This window comes from Pelodiscus sinensis, chromosome 5 (genome assembly GCF_052426305.1).
Source record: "Pelodiscus sinensis isolate ZL-2025 chromosome 5, ASM5242630v1, whole genome shotgun sequence".
Taxonomy (NCBI): domain Eukaryota; kingdom Metazoa; phylum Chordata; order Testudines; family Trionychidae; genus Pelodiscus; species Pelodiscus sinensis.
Window position 1 is genome coordinate 46,727,438 of NC_143056.1, and position 21,318 is coordinate 46,748,755.

Below are 21,318 nucleotides of genomic sequence, written 5' to 3' on the forward strand. Positions count from 1 at the left end.
ACGGTTGTAACAGAGTGTAGAGTACAGGCCATTTGATCATGTTTCTAATTTGCCATTCTAATTAACCGTGTCGTACTTTAGTCATTTAGTGGCCAGCATAGAAACAGGAAAAGTCACAGACTGAACATTCTGATGCAATTTTAAAGGGATCTATTTTCTTTTTCCCTACTTTCACCAATCGTAGGTGTGCCTCTCCCTGGAGCCTCCACCTCTTCCTGCTGTTGATGGGGCATATATGTGATTGCTTTATCTTTATATAGTCTTGGATTCATTTTTTAGAAAGTGTAGAAATTCACTTTTGTGAATAAAGATTTTGTCCATAATTTTTTTCTTCCTATGCATTTTCTTTATGTAGTCATGCGATCATGTTACACTAATTGCCAATTTCAATGCTGATGTAAAAAGACTAGGTTGTTGCTTTTTTTGTAATGTTCTGTAACTTTAGTGGTAATTTTTAAAATATAGAATTTAATTTTTATTCCTTGAATCACTGGGTTAAACCAGTTTTTATACAAAAGTATTTATAATGCTACATTCATTTATGTGACTGGCAAAATGGATAACACACTGACCTTGAACTTCTGTGTTTTTTCTGTGGTTTGACATTAACTTGACATCATAATTGAAACCAAGTTTAGTCTTCTGATAGAGATTAATAAAGCAAAAGCTTGTCTGGTTTCTGCCCACAATTGCAAATGATTTAAGTGCTTTTCTATTCTCCCTGAATTGTCAGCTTTTAGATTGGTTGATTGAAGTTATTTTGTATTGTGGTAGTTATAGATATACATGCGATAGATAGCCATCATTTGTGTTGTATCTAATATACAGGCAATCCCCGAGTTACGCAGATCCGACTTATGTCGGATCCGCAGTTATGAACGGGGCTTTTCTCCCCCCAGAGGACATGAGCGGTGGGACGCCCAGATGCACCGCGGTCCCACCGCCCGTGTTCTTCGGGGTGAGAAAAGCTGCTCCGCGTCTCCCTGGTCTGCTGGGGGGGGAAGCCCCCCCCCAGCAGACCAGGGAGACATGGAGCAAAGCCGCGGAGCATGCGGGCAGCGGGACAGCCGCGGCGCATCTGGGCTGTCCCACTGCCCGCGTCCTCCGCGGCTTTGCTCCGCATCTCCCTGGTCTGCTGGGGGGAGCCCCCCCCCCCAGCAGACCAGGGAGACACGGAGCAAAGCCGCGGAGGTTGTGGGCGGGACCGTGGCGCGTCTCGGTGGTCCCGCCACCCGCGTCTCCTTGGTCTGCTGGGGGAGGGGGCGCAGCTAGTGTGCCCCCCTCAAGCAGACCAGGCTTTTCTCGCCGAAACGCCTGGGGTAGAGCAGCTGGGGTGCTGCCGGGTTGGTCCCTGCAGCGCTGAGGTGCGGCGCTGCGGGGACCTACCCGGCAGCGCCCCAGCTGCTCTGTCGCAGGCGTCCAAATTCAGCCGCTGTTGTAACTGATCAGCGGCTGATTCCAGGAAGCCCAGGGCAGAGCAACTCTGCCTTGGGCTTCCTGTAGTCAGCCGCTGGTCAGTTTCAGCAGCGGCTGAATCTGGACGCCAGTTCCGACTTACATACAAATTCAACTTAAGAACAAACCTACAGTCCCTATCTTGCACGTAACCCGGGGACTGCCTGTATTACTAAACAGGGGTGAAAAATAAACAATGGCATCAAAGATGCCATTTTTTGTTTGGCCTAAAATTGTTGGAAAATCAACACTGGGTATTAAAAGGGAATTTCTGATTTGTCTACAAAATAAAGGCTTAAGGGGATTTCTCTAAATGGGGATGCTGAATTAGCTAAATACATGAGTTTTCTGCTATTTGAACTAGGCTGATATAAATAAAATTAATAGATTTAAGGGTCATTTTAAATTTTCTTTATAACCTGTTCTCAGATTTCCTTCATAGTTCTTGCATCTGATGTCCTTCCCAGTTTATAAGAAAGCTAGCAGGTTTAGCTGGCATTGCCCAGAAGTGCCAAAACAGAATAAAGTTTATAGAGAAGCAAGCCTATTCCAGGTTCATCCTATTTTTCTGGATCATATTGGTTCATTCGCTTTCAACATTCGCCCAGTTATGTCAGTTTTGATGACTGTACTTGATTTGATGATTTTGTCTCTTTTCTGTTTGGTTTTATGAGACACAATCCCACTCCAGGCACTACATTTTCCTGGCACAAGCATCCATACTCTAACATTGCTTTAAGTTATGACAAGAGGAATCTGTATTGCTGGTCCTAGCTCTTTCCATTTAGGAAGAGTTCTTCATCAAACAGACAGATAGACAACTCTCTAAAACATATAGTAGATACTGACGTACAAGTTCCTCAAAAGTAGACTGATGTAGTGCGTCAGGAACAAAATGATCCTTTCAATCATTTTTCAGCCTGATCTGAAAAGTCTTTGTTTTTTCTTCATGAGGAAAGATGATGTGGTTACTGTGCTTACTGAAGGGCATGGCCTTCAGAATGTGCTAAGAGAGGAGGTGTTGCCAATTCTACCTCCAGAGTGCTGAAAGTAGAGTAGTCCTGCTAGCCGTGTAGTTTCTGCCATAAGTTGCTATAATTATTATTTAATTTAAATTAGTATCCAGAGGATCCAATCAGGATCATAGTTCCACTTTGTTCAAACACACGAGAAGGCGTAGTCCCTGTGCCAAATTGTTTACTCTTTAAATATATCAGACTCCTTGCTGCAAAACATTATCCAAGATAAGATAAGACTGTTATTTTACGTGGTAAACTACAGACAACTCAGAGGCAGATGTTGCTGCTGAGAAACTTCCGCCTTGCCTGTGATCCCTTGACATTCATGCCACCTTTCATCCACAGAGTACATGCGTACTCTGAAAAGAGATCCTGCAGATTTCCAGAGGTAATACTACTGCTACTTTCCCTCATCTTTACACTCTACCTTCAGCATTTGCCAAGTCATTTTGTCTAGTACTTGCATAGGTTTCCTGCACAAGGTCACTGACTTTGATTCATCCTAGAATAACGTGTGTAATTTATCTGGGTCAGTTACCAATGATACTTATTTTTATAAGAATTTTCCTTAACTTTAGCGCATATTGAAGATATTACTACTCTGTTTTGGGTCAACCCACTGCTTTCCCAAAACATTGTGTATCTACAGGGTTTTTCCACTTGCCTTTTATATAAATTCTTATAAAGCTGCAAAATTATGCTTTTCTTTGAAAAATCTTGTAAAATCATCTTTTCAAAGTTTAATGGGCAGTTTTGCATTGCCAGGTTTTCAGAGAAATTGACAAAATATGTGCTTTTTTATGCTGGAATAAAGAAACATTATGGGGCATAAATCTACCCTTTGTAAATATATCCAATTCTTTTTTTCCCCTGTGCTTTTAATCCCTTCAGTTCATTCAAACCTCTTTCAGAAGAGAAGATGGATGTAGAAAATTTCACATTTTACTTATTTAGAACTAGAAGATTTACCCTGTGTTCTGGGCTGGAGGGCAGCCCAGGGAAGTGGCGGCTGCACAGCCCAGCTGCTGGATGCTCACTGGGACTAGTCCAGGACTGTGGAACCTATGCTGCCCAGCCAGTTGCTGCTCCCCAAGATTGTGGAGGCTGTGCTGCCCAGCCAGCAGCTGCTGCCCTGGGCCGGGTTGGCATGGTGGTGGCTGCGCTGACCAGCTGGCAGCTGCTCTGCAGCTCTCCAGGGTTTTCAGGGCAACGGGGCATGCTTGCTTGCTGCCTCCCTTTGGTCATTCTGGAGTATAGCTGTCCCTGCTATCATAGCCCTCCCTTTCTGTTTGATGAGAAACAATAACATTCCAAGCACATCCCATTGTCCTGGCACAACCAAACCCTGATCTTGCTTTAAGTTACAATAAGAGGAAGCTATATATCAAATTTGGTGGCCCTAGCTGTTACCGTTTAGGAGCAGTTCTTGAACAAACAGAATCACAGACAGATGCACATGTGTTGTTTCAGGAATGGACAAGGCAGTGAACTATGATTTCAAGTTACAGTTTGTTTCCACATCTTTGCCCTGGTTGAAACAAATGCATATATTTCTAAAAATCCCCAAATCTTACATTGCATTAAGAATTCAGTCCTGAGAACCTCCTATTTACTCACAATTAATGATTGATAGCAAATGACAAGCATGCATAGGTTTGTTTGTATTAGGAGGAAGCTATGTTTTGTGTTGTGATGTATAGGGCACTAGAAGATTTACCTGGCATTGCTTGGGTCCTTATCTCAAATAAGTTTTGTTTTGCTTCGTTTAAATCACTGTTCTGGGATGAGACTGGGGATGTAGGGTCACTATGCAGCCTGCCGTGGGGAGAAAGGACAACCCCAGCCCTCTCTCACTGTAGGAGGTTGGGGCCAGGTGAGAAGTGTCTGACCATGGCTGCTGCACCAGGCACAGCTGGGAGAGGGATCCTTGTCCCCCAGCTGGGGCGCAGACAGACAAACTCTCTGAAATATATAGTAGAGAGCTGTCACTTTCTCCACTCCTGCCCACTGCTGACTCAATGAGATTATAGCTGTCCTGATCTCCATGTCTGGCCTCTTGCTGCCCCCTGTGGTCATTCCACAGAATAACTGTCCCTTCTAATAGACCCTTCCCTCTCTATTTTATGAAAAACAATCAGCTCACGGCCACATCCCTTTATCCTGGCACAACCAAATCCTTACATTGCTTTAAGTTATGATAAGAGGAAGGCATACCAATATGGTGGTCCTAGCTCTTACCGTTTAGGAGGAGTTCTTGAACAAACGAATTCACAGGTGGACTGATAGACAGCCATAAGCACATTTTTAAATTATATAGTAAGATTTGTCAGGTTTAGTCATAGCAAGGCTATGCTAAGAAGGGGAAGGAGGAAGGCAAGGAAGCCCATATGAATGGCAGGGGATCAGGATGTGGGATGAGGATCAGGTCACTGAGACAGGTGAAGAGTTGAAAGAGGAAAGGAGACAAGAAACATCAGCATCTATGATAGAATGTTGTAGTTACATTGGATCTTGTCAATCTTATTCACATGAGATAGGGGAAGGGACATAAGGAGCAAGTCAAAGGGAGTGAATAGGTGGCTAGAAATGAGGGCAAAAAAGTCAGGAAAGAATGAAAAGTACAGGAGTGCTCCTTGACCAGGAAGAAAGAATTAATGAATTAGTATTGTGATATCTGAGGCTTAATTGATGTTTAAAAGCAATGTTATGGTGCTTGCATATGAAGTTCTTGAAGTATTATTAAACCACAGTTTTTATTTCTTCAGTTTCTTGCAAGCTGTTTGATTTCAATTCTGTGTTAACTTTTATGATAAATGAGATGGAACTGAACACCGGGTATTGTCACTGATTATTGATTCCTATAGTACTTTATGTGTTTTAAATTTTCTAACAGTGAAAATGAGTACAATGGAACACCATCCTTTAAAGGAAAGTCCCTGTTGAACTCTGTCTCCAGACAGTGAATTCAGTCTGTAGGTAGATGTAATGGCATCAGGTCTCTCTGTTGGTGCTGTATGGAAAAGACAACATCACTGAAAGCTTTAAATTCTCATATTGTTGGGGCTCCTTCGTTTTGTCAGGTGCTCTGACTTGGACCTAACACTGAGTTGTAGCTTGGGAGACAAACAGTTGGAGAACTTGGAGAAGGCTCTAAGGGTCAGTGAAATTTACTATGGGCAGCTGTGGCTTCAAAGCAACTCTCTGTGCACTAGCCTATTAAGAAGTAGTAGGTTACTTTCCTGCAGTTTTCCCAGCATGATGGATGACATTCTGAAAAGTGAAAGGACTTCCTGTGCCAGGGAGGTTTTCCTTATGTTATGCTGAGAGTTCTTCTCTACCCAGTTTGGTTTGAAAATACGGATTACCCTTTGCTTGATTAATATTCAGAATTAGAAACAAAAGAAATGGCTTCAGATTTTATTATAACAAGACAATTTGTGATTTTCATTTTGTTTTATGATAGGAACGTTAAATCCATAATTTATGGCTTCTCCTAATAGTATTCTAAATAATCCATTTACAATTCAAAAACAACAATTACTTTTCACTAGAAACTGGTCCATGATGAAAAGTTAAGATCTCTATTGAACTTTTCTAAAGTTTTAGTGAGTGTAGATCCAGAATTTTAAATTTGGCTTATTAAAATGGTAAAGGATACAGCAGCAAAGAGTAGATCCAGATCTGTGTTTCACGAGTTTCTAGTCAGTGTTTGAATCTGGGCCCATATCTATTTTAAACCTATTATACAAAGTTTTACTCCTTGCTTTTAATATTAGACAATGTTCTAAGGTATGCAAGTACTTTTTAAAAAGATTAAAATTCCCACTAAGTTCAGAGCTCCTGTTATCTCTCATGTATGTTAATTCTCTCTTTAATTAAAGCATTGTGTTAGTTGATATCTTATTTATGAAGAAGTATTTTTCTTTTTTTTTTTAATTTGGGTTCTTCACAAAGTTCTGATGGAAAAGTTAAATGAGAATATTTTGTCTATTGATTTCCCTGAAAAATATTTTCCAGTTATTGTTTCTACTTAGGATATTTTTAATGTTGCCAATGTTTATTGGTCATCTGATGGGTCATTTTAAAATTGAAACTTTTTAAAAAAAATTATTTTGAAAACAAAAAGTGTTTAAAATATTCAGTGGAAAAATTTTAAAAATAAAAAACCAGATCTTTATAACATGAGCAAACACTATAAAATGCTTTAAATTTGCTGTAATTCCTGTATATAAAAATGTTTTGGGATTTTTTTTTGTTTGAGTGGTTGATTTTTTGTTTGTTTATCAGCCATAGCATTATATTCTGTTATATATTGTATGTATGTCTGAAATATATTTCAGAAATACAGTTCTCCAAATAGAATGTATTCTTAAGGACTTCTGTAGTAATATATGATAATGATCTCCCATTAAAACATCAGAATTTAATAACAATTACCCAAAGATACCTCCATTTTTAATTTACAGTAATTCCTCATTTAACACTATAGATGCATTTCTGAAAATGTTCGTGCTAAGCAAAAACATGCTATGCGGGGCCAATTTTCCCATTAAAAATAATAGAAAAGGTGGGGGTTGTGTTTCAGGTGGTGGTGGCAAAGTCAATTTTTTTGTTGGTGCTGGGTCATCAATGTCAACTTTAGATATCTAGCAACACAAGATATCTAGTAACACAAGTCATCGTGGTTTATTAAAACACAAAGATAAACACGTGAGTGAGCAGAGGAGCACTGTGACCATATGTATTCATCCACTCATGCGTATTACCATTGTTTTCATCAACTTATACTGCCGTGTGAAGTAGTCCTCCACTTGATTATTTTTGTGTTATTTCGGGGTCGGTCATGTTATTAGAAAAATGTTGCCTAAAAAAAGTCGTGCTATTGCGAAAACATGTTTAGCAGGCACGTGTTAAAGGCATAATTACTGTATATATAAAATGGAAAATTCATAAATTGTATTATAAATGCTGGCATTTGAGTAGAGATGATTGCAATGCACATTCTGGATCTTTAGTTCACAAATGTCAAAGGAAGCTATTGAAAAGATATCACTAAATTAAACTAATTTTAAAACATGCCTTTTCACAGGATTCTTGTCAATTACATCTCAAATATGTGAAGCTAATACAAAACTTTCTTTTAAGAACCTCACTGATTGCCCCACAATTAATAATACTCCAGATAAAAACTGTGGCCAGGTCTATGCAAGAAATTTTTCCTGGTATCTCTCTGTCAGGTGTATAATATTTTTCAAAATGTCAATACCAGGGAAATCCTTAGTGTAGATGCAGTTATAATAGCATAAAACTGTTTTTGCCAGTACAGTTATTTCTCTCCTCAAACCTCTACTATACTATACTAATAAAGCAATTTTGCCAGTATAAGCTATGTCTATACTTAGAGAGTTTTGCTGATATAGTTAAGTATCAGAGGGGTAGCCGTGTTAGTCTGAATCTTCAAAAGCGACGAGGAGTCCTGTGGCACCTTATAGACTAACTGAAGTGTAGGAGCATAAGTTTTCGTGGGCAAAGACCCACTTCGTCAGATGCATGTAGTGGAAATTTCCAGAAGCAGGTATAAATATGCAGGCCAGGATCAGGCTGGAGATGACGAGGTGGATCCAATCAAGGAGGATGAGGCCCACTTCTAGCAGCTGATCAGGAGGTGTGAATTCCAAGAGAGCAGAAGCTGCTTTTGTAGTTAGCAAACCATTCACAGTCTTTGTTTAATCCAGAGTTGATTGTGTCAAATTTAAAGATGAACTGTAGCTCAGCAGTTTCTCTTTGAAGTCTGGTCCTGAAGTTTTTTTGCTGCAGGATGGCTACTTTTAGATCTGCAATTGTGTGTCCAGGAAGATTGAAGTGTTCCCCTACAGGTTTTTGTATGTTGCCATTCCTAATATCTGATTTGTGTCCATTGATTCTTTTACGTAGGGACTGTCCAGTTTGGCCGATGTATATAGCAGTGGGGCATTGTTGGCTCATGATGGCATATATTACGTTGGTAGATGTGCAGGAGAATGTACCAGTGACAGTATGGCTGATCTGGTTAGGTCCTGCGATGGTGTTGCTGGTGTATATATGTGGGCAGAGTTGGCACCGAGGTTTGTTGCAAGGATTGGTTCCTGAGTTCGAGTTATTATGGTGCAATGTGTAGTTGCTGGTGAGAATATGCTTCAGGTTGGCGGGTTGACTGTGGGCAAGGACCGGCCTACCTCCAAAGGCCTGTGAAAGTGAGGGATCATTGTCCAGGATGGGTTGTAGATCACTAATGATGTGTTGGAGAGGTTTTAGCTGGGGACTGTAGGTGATGGCCAGTGGTGTTCTGTTGGTTTCTTTCTTGGGCTTGTCCCGTAGCAGGAGGCTTCTGGGTACACGTCTGGCTCTGTCAATCTGTCTCCTCACTTCCTCGTGTGGGTATCGCAGTTTACAGAATGCTTGTTGAAGATCTTGTAGGTGTAGGTCTCTGTCTGAGGGGTTGGAGCATATGCGGTTGTACCTCAGTGCTTGGCTGTAAACAATGGATCGTGTGGTGTGTCCAGGATGGAAACTAGAGGCATGCAGGTAAGTATAGCGGTCGGTAGGTTTGATATAGTTATAGGCGTTTAGGTCTATTGACCAACTTTTAAGTGTAAAACAAAGCAATGGTAAACTGGAGTTAAAAGTTGAGTATAATTCAATACCTTCAGAGTAAAAACATCAGGGCTACGTCTACACTGGCCCCTTCTTCGGAAGGGGCATGCTAATTTTGAACTTGGGAATAGGGAAATCTGCGGAGGATTTAAATATCCCCCGCAGGATTTAAATAAACATGGCCGCCGCTTTTTTTCCGGCTTGGGGAAAAGCTGGAAAAAAGCATCTTTGAAGTAGGAATAAGAGATCCCCAAGCCGGAAAAAAAGCGGATTTCCCTATTCCCAAGTTCAAAATTAGCATGCCCCTTCCGAAGAAGGGGCCAGTGTAGATGTAGCCCAGAGGTGTATTGCAGTTATCCCAAAAATAAATGATACATCCCTCAGAAACTGAATACTAAGGTTAAACTTAAAAGAAATTCAAACATACTAAGGCAGGGGTGAGCAATAATTTTTGGCTGGGGGCCACTTCCAGCTGCCCCGGAAGAGGCAGGACCAGGATTCTTCCAGGCTTCCCCACCCACAGATCATGATTGGCCTGGGGGGAGGAGAGCCCCTTTGCCCCCCCCTTTACACTAAGTACTCATGCCCCTGGCAGCTGGGAAGGGGCTTTGCATGCTCCCCAACCCCAGGCCAATTAGGGCCAGGGGGTGGGTGGAAGCACACAAAGTTTCCTCCGCCATGCCAGGAACATGTAGTACTTTGAAGTGCTGTGCTGTCCAGGCAAGGCGGGAGGAGACTTCACGTGCTCCCCTGCCCCCAGCCCTGATTGGCCTGGGGGCAGGAGGAGTGTGCAAAATTTCCTCCATCCTACCCCGACCTATGAGGAATGCGTGGCACTTTGAAGTGCCATGCGCTCCTCACGGGGGGGAGGAGGCTTTGTATGCTTCACCTCCCCCAGGCCAATCAGAGCTTGGGAGCAGGGGAGCACATGAAGTCTCTTACAGCCCTGCCAGGAATGCGTGGCACTTCAAAGTGCTACATGCTCCTGGCAGGGCGGAGGAAACTTGGTGCGCTTCCCCTGCCCCCACACCCTGATTGGCCTCAGAGTGGCAGGGCCTCCGCAGGCTGGATCCACCCACTTGGTGGGTTGAATCCAGCCCACGGAGGCCCTTTTGCCCACCCCGTAATAAGATAAGATTCATGATTAGTGCATGATACGTTTGTAATTCCTAATTCTATTGAACTAATTATAAAGGATACATTACATTTTTTTCCATATTTCCTGTAAGAATTAAAAACACAAGAACAGCCATACTGGGTCTGACCAAGAGGACCATCTAGGCCAGTATCCTGTCTTCTGACAATTACCAGTGCCAGATGTTTCAGAGGCAATAAACTAGCTAGGATGGGCAGAGATGCTGTCCCTAGCGTCTGGTTGCCAGAAACTGGGAATTAGTAACAGGGGATTAATTACTTGATGATGCAAAAAAAGCCAACATGATTCTAGGATGCATTAACAGGTGTATTGTGAGCAAGACATGAAAAGTCATTATTCCGCTCTACTCTGCGCTGATTAGGCCTCAGTTGGAGTATTGTGTCCAGTTCTGGGCACCACATTTCAAGAAGGATGTGGAGAAATTGGAGAAGGTCCAGAGAAGAGCAACAAGAATGATTAAAGGTCTAGAGAACATGACCTATTAAGGAAGACTGAAAGAACGGGGCTTGTTTAGTTTGGAAAAGAGAAGATTGAGGGGGGACATGATAGCAGTTTTCAGGTATCTAAAAGGGTGTCACAAGGAGGAGGGAGAAAACTTGTTCTTCCTGGCCTCTGAGGATAGAACAAGAAGCAATGGGCTTATACTGCAGCAAGGGAGGTTTAGGATGGACATTAGGAAAAAGTTCCTAATTGTCAGGGTGGTTAAACACTGGAATAAATTGCCTAGGGTGGTTGTGGAGTTTCCATCTCTGGAGATATTTAAGAGTAGGTTAGATAAATGTCTATCAGGTATGGTCTAGACAATACTGGATCCTGCCGTGAGGGCAGGGGACTGGACTCGATGACCTCTCGAGGTCCCTTCCAATGTTAATATTCTATGATTACCTCATCCATTCATTCCCTCTGAAGCACCTGGCATTGACCACTGTCAGGGCTGGTGAGAAGGCCCTGGGCAATGGGGGCGTGGCTTGAGTTCAAGGGATGGGACTAGAGGCAGCCCGCACTACCACCACTTAGGCTGCACCATGTCTTTTCCTATAAAGTCCTTAGTGCCACCTGGACTTCACTGTGTAGGGGCTCTGGCAGCAATTTCAAGAGCTCAGACTCTGCAGCCCTTATAAATCACCAGAACCTGGGGCAACTGCCACTTTGCCTCCCCACCACCCCCATCAGCAGCCCCGGTCACTGTTGCAAGACAGGATATTGGACTAGATGGACTTTTGGTCTGACCCATTACGGTCATTCTTATGTTCTTACATTTTTATATAATGGAGCATGACTCCAATCAAATGATCCATCCCCTGTCATCCCCTCCCAGTTTCTGGCAGAGGTTTAGGACACCCAGAGCATGGGGTTGCATTCCCTGACCATCCCACCAATAGCTATTGATGGACCTATATCCTGCATGAATTTATGTTATACTTCGGCCATTCACAACATCCCCACAGTGAATTCCATGGGTGGTCGGTGAGTAGTGTGAAGAAACATTTCCTTGTGTTTGTTTTATACCTGCTGCCCATTAATTTCATTGGGCGATTCCTGATTCTTGTGTTATATAACACGTCTTTATTCACTTTCTCTGCAACATTCAGAATTGTATAGATCACTATGATATTCCCTTTTAATCGTCTCTTTTCCAAGCTGAAAAGCCCCAGTCTTTTTAATCTCTCCTCCTATGGGAGTCATTCCATACATCTATTCATTGTTGTGCCCTTCCCTGTATCTTTTCTAATTCTAGTTTTTTTAGAATTGGGATGAACAAAATGGCACATGGTATTCAAAGCATGGGCATACCATAGATTTATATAATGACATGTTATTTTCTGTCTGATTAGCTATCCCTTTCCTAATAGTTCCTAACATTGTTAGCTTTTTTGACTGCCACTGCATATTGATTACATGTTTTCAGAGAACTATCTACAGCAAGGCTGAGCAAACTACAGCCCGGAGGCCAGGGGCCGGCCCACCAAATCACCAGATCCGGCCCATGGACGACCCTGCTGGGACCTTCAGGCACACAGCTGCATGCTTTTAAGCACAGTCCATGCGTCTCTCTGCTATGAAGGTTGGGGGAAGCTTTGTGAAATCTCTCCCACCTCCCAGCCCAATCCTCAGCTCCTATTGGCCAGAAACAACTGGCCAATAGGAAATGACCCCAGCCAATCTCTCCGCTCCTATTGGCTGGAAACAACCAGCCAATAGGAGCTGAGAGATTGGCCTGGGGGGATGGAAGCAGCACAAATCTCTTTCCCCTCCCAGATCTGAGAGTCAAGTGGAGGGAATAAGCCTGCAGTTTCAAGCGGGTCTGCAGCAGGCAGGCAGCCCAGCCTGCCTTGAAGTGCTGCAGGGGTGCTGGCTTACGTAAGTACCTCCCAACCAGAGCCTGTCTCTGACACCCTAGCTTGCATCCTAACTCCCTCCTCCAGGTCACCATCCAAACTCCCTGTACCTCACTGCACCAGGTCACAACTCCCTCCTAGACCTTGCACTCTCTCCTATACCTCTCCCCCAGTGTAAACATAGCCTAAGTGTCCATAGCTAAGGAGCCTCACGGCTCCCATTGGCTGCGGTTTGCCTCCTAAATGCTTCGTATCACATATCCACATATGGCAAGGGCAACAACCAGTTTCCAGTGAAAAAAATATTAAAAATAAAACTGTAACACATAGACTTCCAGAAACTGTGTCAAAATAAGCTGATTTAATACCAACATTCCTATCATGTTAGGAAAGCAACTTCTCGTACAGTATCTGCTTGCAGATTTTTATCTAGCAGTATAACTCGTGATTTTTATTTTAGATGTTTTCTTTCCTTAACTGTGTCACCTCTTTCAGATAGATTACACAACGAGGGGAATTTTGACATGAAAACCAAGATTCAGAATAATTCCCATTTTTTATGTTGAAGAGAGGTGGACTTATTTATTAACATTTATTTTTTACTGTTATCTAGGAGGGCTGGCAGCTTCCACAGGCTCCTGGGCAAGGTGTGTGTGTGTGTGGGGGGGGAGACTCCATGCTCCTGGAATGGGCAGGTCCTCAGGTGGAAGGGGCAGAGTCAGGAGAGCCCAGCCCTTAGCACTGCTGAGACCGCACTGCTACCCCCTCCCCCCCCCCAGCTCTCAGAGCCACACAGAGTGCTTGGCGTGACACCCTTGCCTCCCCAGACAGCTCTAAGAGCTGCCCGGAGCACTCTGCAGAGTGCTTTAGTGGTAATTTAAAGGGACCAGGGCTCCAGCTGCCACTGCTATTATTGCAGCAGCAGCAGTGGCCAGAGCCCCAGATCCTTTAAAATCACCAGGCCCTCGGGCAATTGCTCCTTTTCCACTGCCCCCATCTGTGGGCCAGCTGTTATCACTGTATCTAATGCCCAGTGGCCCACCTTAACATACATTAATTTAATATTAAATACTACACACACAGTATAATAATCCCACATAACTCTAAGAATGGGAGTACACAAAGCCATTACAGTTCCAACACATATACAAAAACCCTTTATTCTGACAAGGCAGTAAGTGAATCTTAGCAATAGAGATTTCTGAGACTGTGGATCTTCAACAGAAATGGCTTTGTCCCTCTTCCTGAGTATGTCTACACAGCACCCTTATTTCGAAATAAGCTATTTCGGAATTTTTTTTCCAAAATAGATTATTTTGAAATAGCACGTCTACACTACATGAAAGACTCAAAATTGGTCAGAGACAGGCTTCCCTAATATGGATGTGCTACCTCAAATTAGAGCCCCAGAAGGCACTGCCGAGTAATTATTTTGAATTGCCCTGGGAGGAGCTATTTTGAAATAGCAGCAGTGGTCCACACTACTGCTATTCCAAAATAGCCTTTTTGAAATAAGCGTTATTCCTCGTGGAATGAGGTTTACAGATTTTGAAATAATCCATCTGTTATTTTTAAATTATTTTGAAATAACGGAATTGCTGTGTAGACGCTTGCATTATTTCAAAATAATGTCAGTTATTTCAAAATAACTGTCCTGTGTAGCTGAAGTTCATAGATTTGTTGCTTTGATGGAATAGGCAGCCCCTTTGATGGAATAGGCAGCCCCTTAAGCCCCTGATCTTAAATAATTTAAGACTTCAGTTTCTCATAGCTTGCCATTCTAATAAAAGGCAGCTAGTGAAGTTTATGAAGTGCCGGCATCAGTGAGTTTGATGGAAAAAAGGCCTCCATACACTTGTATTTCTATACAGCAAAAATTCCAGTCTACAGGTAGTTTTCAAAGGCAGTCTCACACAGAGCACATTACAGTACTTAAGTCTGGAGGTCACTTGGTTGAACAAGATGTTCATCCTATTCCTCCTGCTTCTAGTCTGCTCCTTAAGAAGCTCAAGGGCTGTGAAGCCCTATGAATTCTCATCCTTATAAATGCATCTGGGAAATGCTTGGGGTTTGCCTTGCATTCACACACTAAGAATTCTGGGAGTGAATCTTGTAACAAGCATTTGCTAAGAAAGCAAGAGCTTGAGTCTCTAAGTGAACAAAGAAGAGTTGGTTCCCTTCCAGTCTTTGTGAATCAAGCTGCAGGAGTTCATTTTGTTAACTGAGCCTGGCAGGATTCACATAGCTGTGGAGAGAAATCTAACACATAGGCCAAGTGAAACAATTCCAATATCCAGCAAAGAATTCCTAAACCAGACAAGTCATAAAGTTTGCTTTCAGAGGCTTTGTTTTCTGTTTTTAATATACCTGCAATGTATCTATTTATTATCTGTTTCTTTGTTACTGAGTAAGTGACCATTTTTAATTTCAGGCCAAATCCTGAAGTCCTCAGGAAAACTCTCATTGGAGTCAATGGGATTTGGAAGACTGCCTGAATAAAATTGAGTAAGAGTGTTAGGACCCTTTTGGTATTTTACTGATTCTTTCAATCAAACTGGGCTGCTGGCTGGTGAGGGTGCTGGCTGGCAGCGCCCCCCCATCCTGTGCTGCAGCCAAAGGCTGGGGAGAGGAGTTTGGAGGAAAGGCCTGCTTAGCTGGGCAGTGGCCAGTGACAAAGACAGCTCTGGCCCCAGCTAGCCACTCTCTTCCTGGTGTGGCCGCCCCTCTGTAGTCACTCTGCAATATAACTGTCCCTCATATCAGTTTCCTCTCTTTCCATGTTATGGGAAACAATCCCATTCCAGGCACATCCTATTTTCACAACTGAACCCTTACTTTGCTTTAAGTTAGGATAAGAGGAAGCTGTATATCAAATTTGGTGGTCCTAGCTCTTACCGTATAGGAGTACAAATGGACTCATGGACAGACAGACAGATGCACCAACTCTCTAAATATATATATTTAGATTATTATTCTTACATATCTGCATGTCACCTGTAACTATACTAGATTCACAGAGTGAAATTTATACTTTATCAAATTTGAGCTTCAAATCTTTAATTTAAAAAAATCCTACAAACCATAAGATCCCAAATCATAAAATCAATATAAATTCATAGATGATAAGGCCCAGAAAGGACCATTGTGATCATTATGCATGCCTAACACAGACCACAGGACTTCCCTCAAATTAATTAATGTTTGAGCTAGAGCATATCTTTTAGAAAAATATTCAGTGTTGATTTAAGAATTTCCAGTGCAGAATCCACTGCAACCCTTGTTACATTTCATTGTTTCACAACCCCCTTGTTAAAGATTTATGCTTCATTTCTAATATGAATTTGTCCAGATTCAGCTTCTAAACATTGATTTTTGTTATAACTTTGTCTGCTAGATTGCACATCATGTTGTTATCAAATACAGTGGATGTATGTGTAGAGTAAAAATGTATACATATATTTAACAGGTTAATATTTAATATAGGCACAGAACTTCTTTGACTTTAGCTGGCCTATATTTTTTGTTAAAACCACATAACCAACTTTTTTACTTAGGTTAGAACCACAGTGTAGAGCACAGTGTGTACACTTTTTTCCCCCTCAACAGCTTTTGTTAGATTTACTATGGCTAGTGTTTTTTAAAATTATTTTAGGGTTTTTTTTGCCAGAACATTTTCAACAAACTTTATGCAAATAACATTTTATTTTTGTCACTGTATTCTAAGACACTAAACTATACGTACTACTTATGTGTGCCAGTCCTGGAACATGATATAAATGTGTCAGAATTATAGTAGCGAGAACACATGAATGCACATGGTGTCTCTTTCACTCTTAGGCTCAGTGTGATACTAATTCATTTTTGACATTTGGAAAACTTCTAATATTAATTTATGTGTTTCTTGTGGGAGGTAATTCAGACAGACAAAGTGTTGAAATAAAAACTTGAAAGAATGCACATCAGATTTTACAGGTGCATAGAACATTAATTTACAATGATGACCTTTTTGTAAAAGGTTGACGTAATATTGAATGGAATGTTTTGCTTATATATGGTGGTCTGGTTTACTAACCAATACCAAAATGTATGACCAAACTGGGACTTTGTACAGCCTTCTTCTTTTGGAATCATTTCCTTCCTTTCTTTTCCCCCCTTCTGATCACCAGTAACATTGGAGTATTTTATTTCTATCATTCCTTATTTGTTTTTCCCTTTAAAGGAAAAGTATTTACCAAAGTTGACAATGTTAAACATATAGTTCAAAACAAGTAATATTTATAGAATGAATGCTAAGATTGACCTTTATGTAAGTTGTCGCAGAACTTGATTTGTTTATCTGAAGTGATGTTCATTTATAATGCAAGCAAAAATGTCAGTTGTTAGTACTTTCTTTGTGGAGGATTTTTTTTCTTTTGAAATATACTTAAGGAAAATGATGAGAATGTATATCACTTAGTTATCTCAAATGGAAGACTTGGGAAGCGGGTGACAATGCATAATAATGAAAATAGTTTTGTGTCTTTTGTGTGTCTTCTTGAATGGACCTGATGAAATGTCTTCATTTCCTTTTAACATTTCATGCACTAGCTGATTCCTCTGCGTACAAGAATAAGTTGTCTTGGTAATTTGAGGAATAAACTCTGTCCTTCGATGCATGGGCAGGGAATTACGAAGTCAGCATAAATCCTATGCATGCATTGGGATCATAATTTAGTCTGTGGTAGTTTTAATATATTACTTGATGGTGATAATATAGTAAAAAGGCATATTTGATTACAACAATGGACAAATGACATCAAAAACTTAAATCTAGGTAAAAAGGAATGGAAGGAGGGTAATGGAAATGTGAAGCTATTTTAAGTTCTGTTATTCATTTCGATTTGACTTAAGTTGTTCAAAGACCCTGGATAACAGGCCAAAACTTTTTACATTAGCCATGAAAAAGGTCTCTGCAAAGAAAAACACATTCCTTATATCAATCTGGATAATGATTTTTCAAGGCTCCCACTATTACCTCCTTCTCCGGAAGATACTAGGTACATTGTATAATCTGAAAATCTATCACAACCCACAAGCTCCTAATGCCAACCTTGTCCTTATGGTCAATTGCAATCAATTCTGACTCTGTCTTCCCTGAGACTTGTGGGGTCCTGTATTTATATCATAACACATGCCTCTCCCTGGGCTATTCCAGAGTTCATTCCTCAAGCAAGGCAAACTAATAGAATTATTTGTCCAGTAAGAGAAAGCTGTTCAACATTTTGGAGGTATAGGGCAATATGCCTGGACCTTCTTTTTGAATTTTTTTCTTGGCCACCAACATATTGTCATCGAGACAAACAACTCAGCAGTGCCTACATATTTGACCTATCAGATCTGTGCTAGTCACTTCTTATAGTATTCTCCACTTTGTTCCGATGGTCCACCAAAATCTGGAATCCAGAATAACCATAGTAAGTAGATTAGTTCAGAAGAGTCCAAAAATACTCAGGAGATTGTTTGGCTACATAAGGAAGTATTCAAATGGGTAAGTACTAATACACAAAGAGCATTGAGTTTTCACTTTGCATCTAACTCCCTCCCAGATAATGATTAAGTTATATTGTAAACCGTAAAAGTATAGATCCAAAATATCATCTTGGTTTATGGGGCAGAAGGTATTATTTACTTTCCTTCTGCTTCCCCTGACCTGGAAAGACCCTGTAAACTAAAGAGATGCTAATAGCCCCAGAATGTGCAAGAAATTAATGGCCTGTGGGCTTCTTTTTTGTCCAGAGCATTCAGCTCTTAGGAAAAAGAGACATCCTGTATAAAAGTCCCATTCTTCATCCCAGGCCTTATTCATGCTAAAATCTTGTTTTATGAAGAGCTTTTAGAAAATACTGGTGATCTAAGATTCTGTCCTCTCCATCATGCTTTATTCTCACATGAAGGGAATTTCTTTTTGCTGGTGTTTGGGTGACTATCTCTGCCTAGAGTAGGTTCCAGAGACTTCAGCATGTAAGACTTCTTTCCTTACCAGTCTTAGATTTATTGCAGATGTGGTTTATAATGGCCAGCTGTGTGTGTGTGCCCACTTCAGCTCTTAGCTTACTTACTGTTAACGTTCCACTAATGGATTTCCAGTTTGGTCTCACCCTTTGGGAATTAGATTCTTTCACGTGATCTTCTATCTAGTCTATACCCTCCCACCCAAGTCTTAATTTAATTCTGAAAGTTGTATACTCAGATTTCCTTTGAACCTACTGAATGCCATCCAGATGTCCATCATGTTCTGATGATTTTCATTCAGTTCACGCAATAGCAGAGCTTGCTACCCTAGTTCTGAAAGCTGCTTATCTTATCTTCCACAAGCAGAAACTGATTCTCCATACCTATTTTTCACTTTTCTCCTCCCAATAGTATCACATTGATTTCTTAACCAGAAAACCATTGTCCCTCTTAAGCTCCCAAAATATATCTACAGCCATGATCTTAGAAAATAATCCTCTGGAATTCTCAAGCCTCATTCTCTGTCATTGTCTGGCTTCTTTCTGCCTCTGTATTGTTATCTAACAGCCCTAGGAGGTGATAGAATGGCTGCTAAATGGGGATACAGATTACAGCTTTGCACGGACAGTAAAAAAAAATAATTCCCTGTAAGCCCAAAATGCATCCTCCTCCTTGTACAATAGTGAGCTGGAGAGGTTGGAGAGGTTTGTGGAGGCGGAGAAAAAACAAGGGAGAATTTGGGAGGTAAACTATTAAGTTATGTGGTTTGGAGTAAGGGATGGAGAGCATGATGTCAGTAATACTCAACTTGAATCCGTGTCAAAACTTTGGAATGGTTTACCTATAAGAAGTATTTTCTGAAAGGGGATAAAAGCTACCTATAGAATATATGGATAGTGAGTTTTTGCCTTTACAAAGGTAGGATTTTTAGAGAAATATTCAGGTCACTGGTAGTACACCACCAATTTTTTTCTGTTTTTTTTTCTAGCACCCTATGTCCATCCTGGGTTATGTATGATATACAACAGCATAAAACACAAACATTACAAAAGTATTTAAAATTAAAAGGTACTGTAATCTTCCAATTCACTGATGAAAATTATTCTAACTGCAAAGAACAGTTAAACTATCTTGTTGACAACTGTAAACGGTTGCCAGTTAAGTTTCTTAGTTCTGTGATATTCTGCCTGTGGGGAAAACTCTGATTTTAATTAGCAGTTGGTCCTTTGCAAAACTATATTTGGCATATCCTGGCAAGCTCAGGAATAACTCTCTGCTCTCCTTGCAACTATTAATATAATTATTATAGAGAAAACAGCTATTGTTGCTGATCCTTGGACAAGAGACTCACTACTATATCTTACTTTTTTGTGCAGAGTTTGTATAGTGTATAATTTGAAAACAGTAGAGTTGACCCTTAAGACTAACACCAGATTTTCATGATGTTTGGAAGTTGTTACAGAGTGCCACAAAACACTGACTACATTTTAAAAGGAGAACTGGGCCAAATTTTCAAAAGGGCATTCACTCAGGTTAGATACACATACCACCAACTTATTCATATCCATTGAGGTGTTCGGGAGCCCTAAGCAAGCATGGATGCATGCAGTCTGGTCCTGCAATGTTTAAAAAGGAGCCAAATGTCCAGTTTTTCAGTGGTCAGTTCTGGAAATTGGAAGCCTGAAAACAGGACACCTGTCTGTCCTCTTTATGCTCAGCTGGTGCTGCTGTGAGCACTGGGGAGTGTTCTTCCCAGCCCCAGCCCTACCCCCAGGAAGAGCTACAGCAGACACAGAACAGTAGCAGACTCACCAGAGGGAGTGGGGCAGGTGTGGTGCCCAGCCAATGACAGCCCCAACCCAGGAGGTCAGGAGACGGTGTGAATGTAGAGAATACTGTAGGCTTCTCTCTGGTAAGGAGTGGCAGGTGTCTAGGTTTTTTTTTTTTTTAATTTTGATAATAGGGGCACTGTAGCTATAATACGGTTGTAGCTTTACAGCCTTATCCAAAGCCCATTAAGGTCCAAGATTTTGGTCTCAAACACATGGGCTACGTCTAGACTGGCATGATTTTCCACAAATGCTTTTAATGGAAAAGTTTTCCGTTCAAAGTGTTTGCAGAAAAGCACGTCTAGATTGGCACGGATGCTTTTCCGCAAAAGCACTTTTTGCGGAAAAGCGTCCTTGCCAATCTAGACGCGCTTTTGCACAAAAAAGCCCTGGTTGCCATTTTCACGATCGGGGCTTTTTTGCACAAAACAAATCTAAGCTGTCTAAACTGGCCCTTTTGCACAAAAGCTTTTGCGCAAAAGGACTTTTGCCTGAACAGGAGCAGCATAGTATTTCCGCAAGAAGCACTGATTTCTTACATGAGATCGTCCGTGTTCTTGCGGAAATTCAAGCGGCCAGTGTAGACAGATGGCAAGTTTTTCCGCAAAAGCAGCTACTTTTGCAGAAAAACTTGCCAGTCTAGACACAGCCATGATGTATTATGAAATCTTCAGGCCAAAGACTGACCTCATCTTGTTTAATTTGTCTTCAGAATGCCACCCACACCTGTGGAGATAATAAATTACACACAACATATTCTTTATTTTGAAGTATATGTTGTGAAGTCAATAACTGAGTGGATCCATGGGAGAAAAATTATTTTAAAAGATGAACTGTGAAATGCCCTGGATATGAGAGACCAGATTCTGGCACTAAAAAGTAAGGGAGTTTTATTA

At 41.2% G+C, this 21,318-nt stretch overlaps 1 protein-coding gene across 2 annotated transcripts in view; it reads left to right on the forward strand.

The window, feature by feature from the left end:
• SLC25A21 (solute carrier family 25 member 21) overlaps positions 1–21,318 on the forward strand; it is a 385,337-nt gene that overhangs the window by 129,705 nt on the left and 234,314 nt on the right. The window contains exon 2 of one of the 2 annotated variants that reach the window (XM_006117703.5): positions 21,135–21,301. The exons of the other annotated variant lie outside the window; for it this stretch is intronic. Within the exon in view, the coding sequence (XP_006117765.2) occupies positions 21,274–21,301 (28 nt within the window). The 5' untranslated portion in view covers positions 21,135–21,273. The remainder of the gene's footprint in view (positions 1–21,134; positions 21,302–21,318) is intronic. 2 annotated transcript variants of the gene reach the window in all.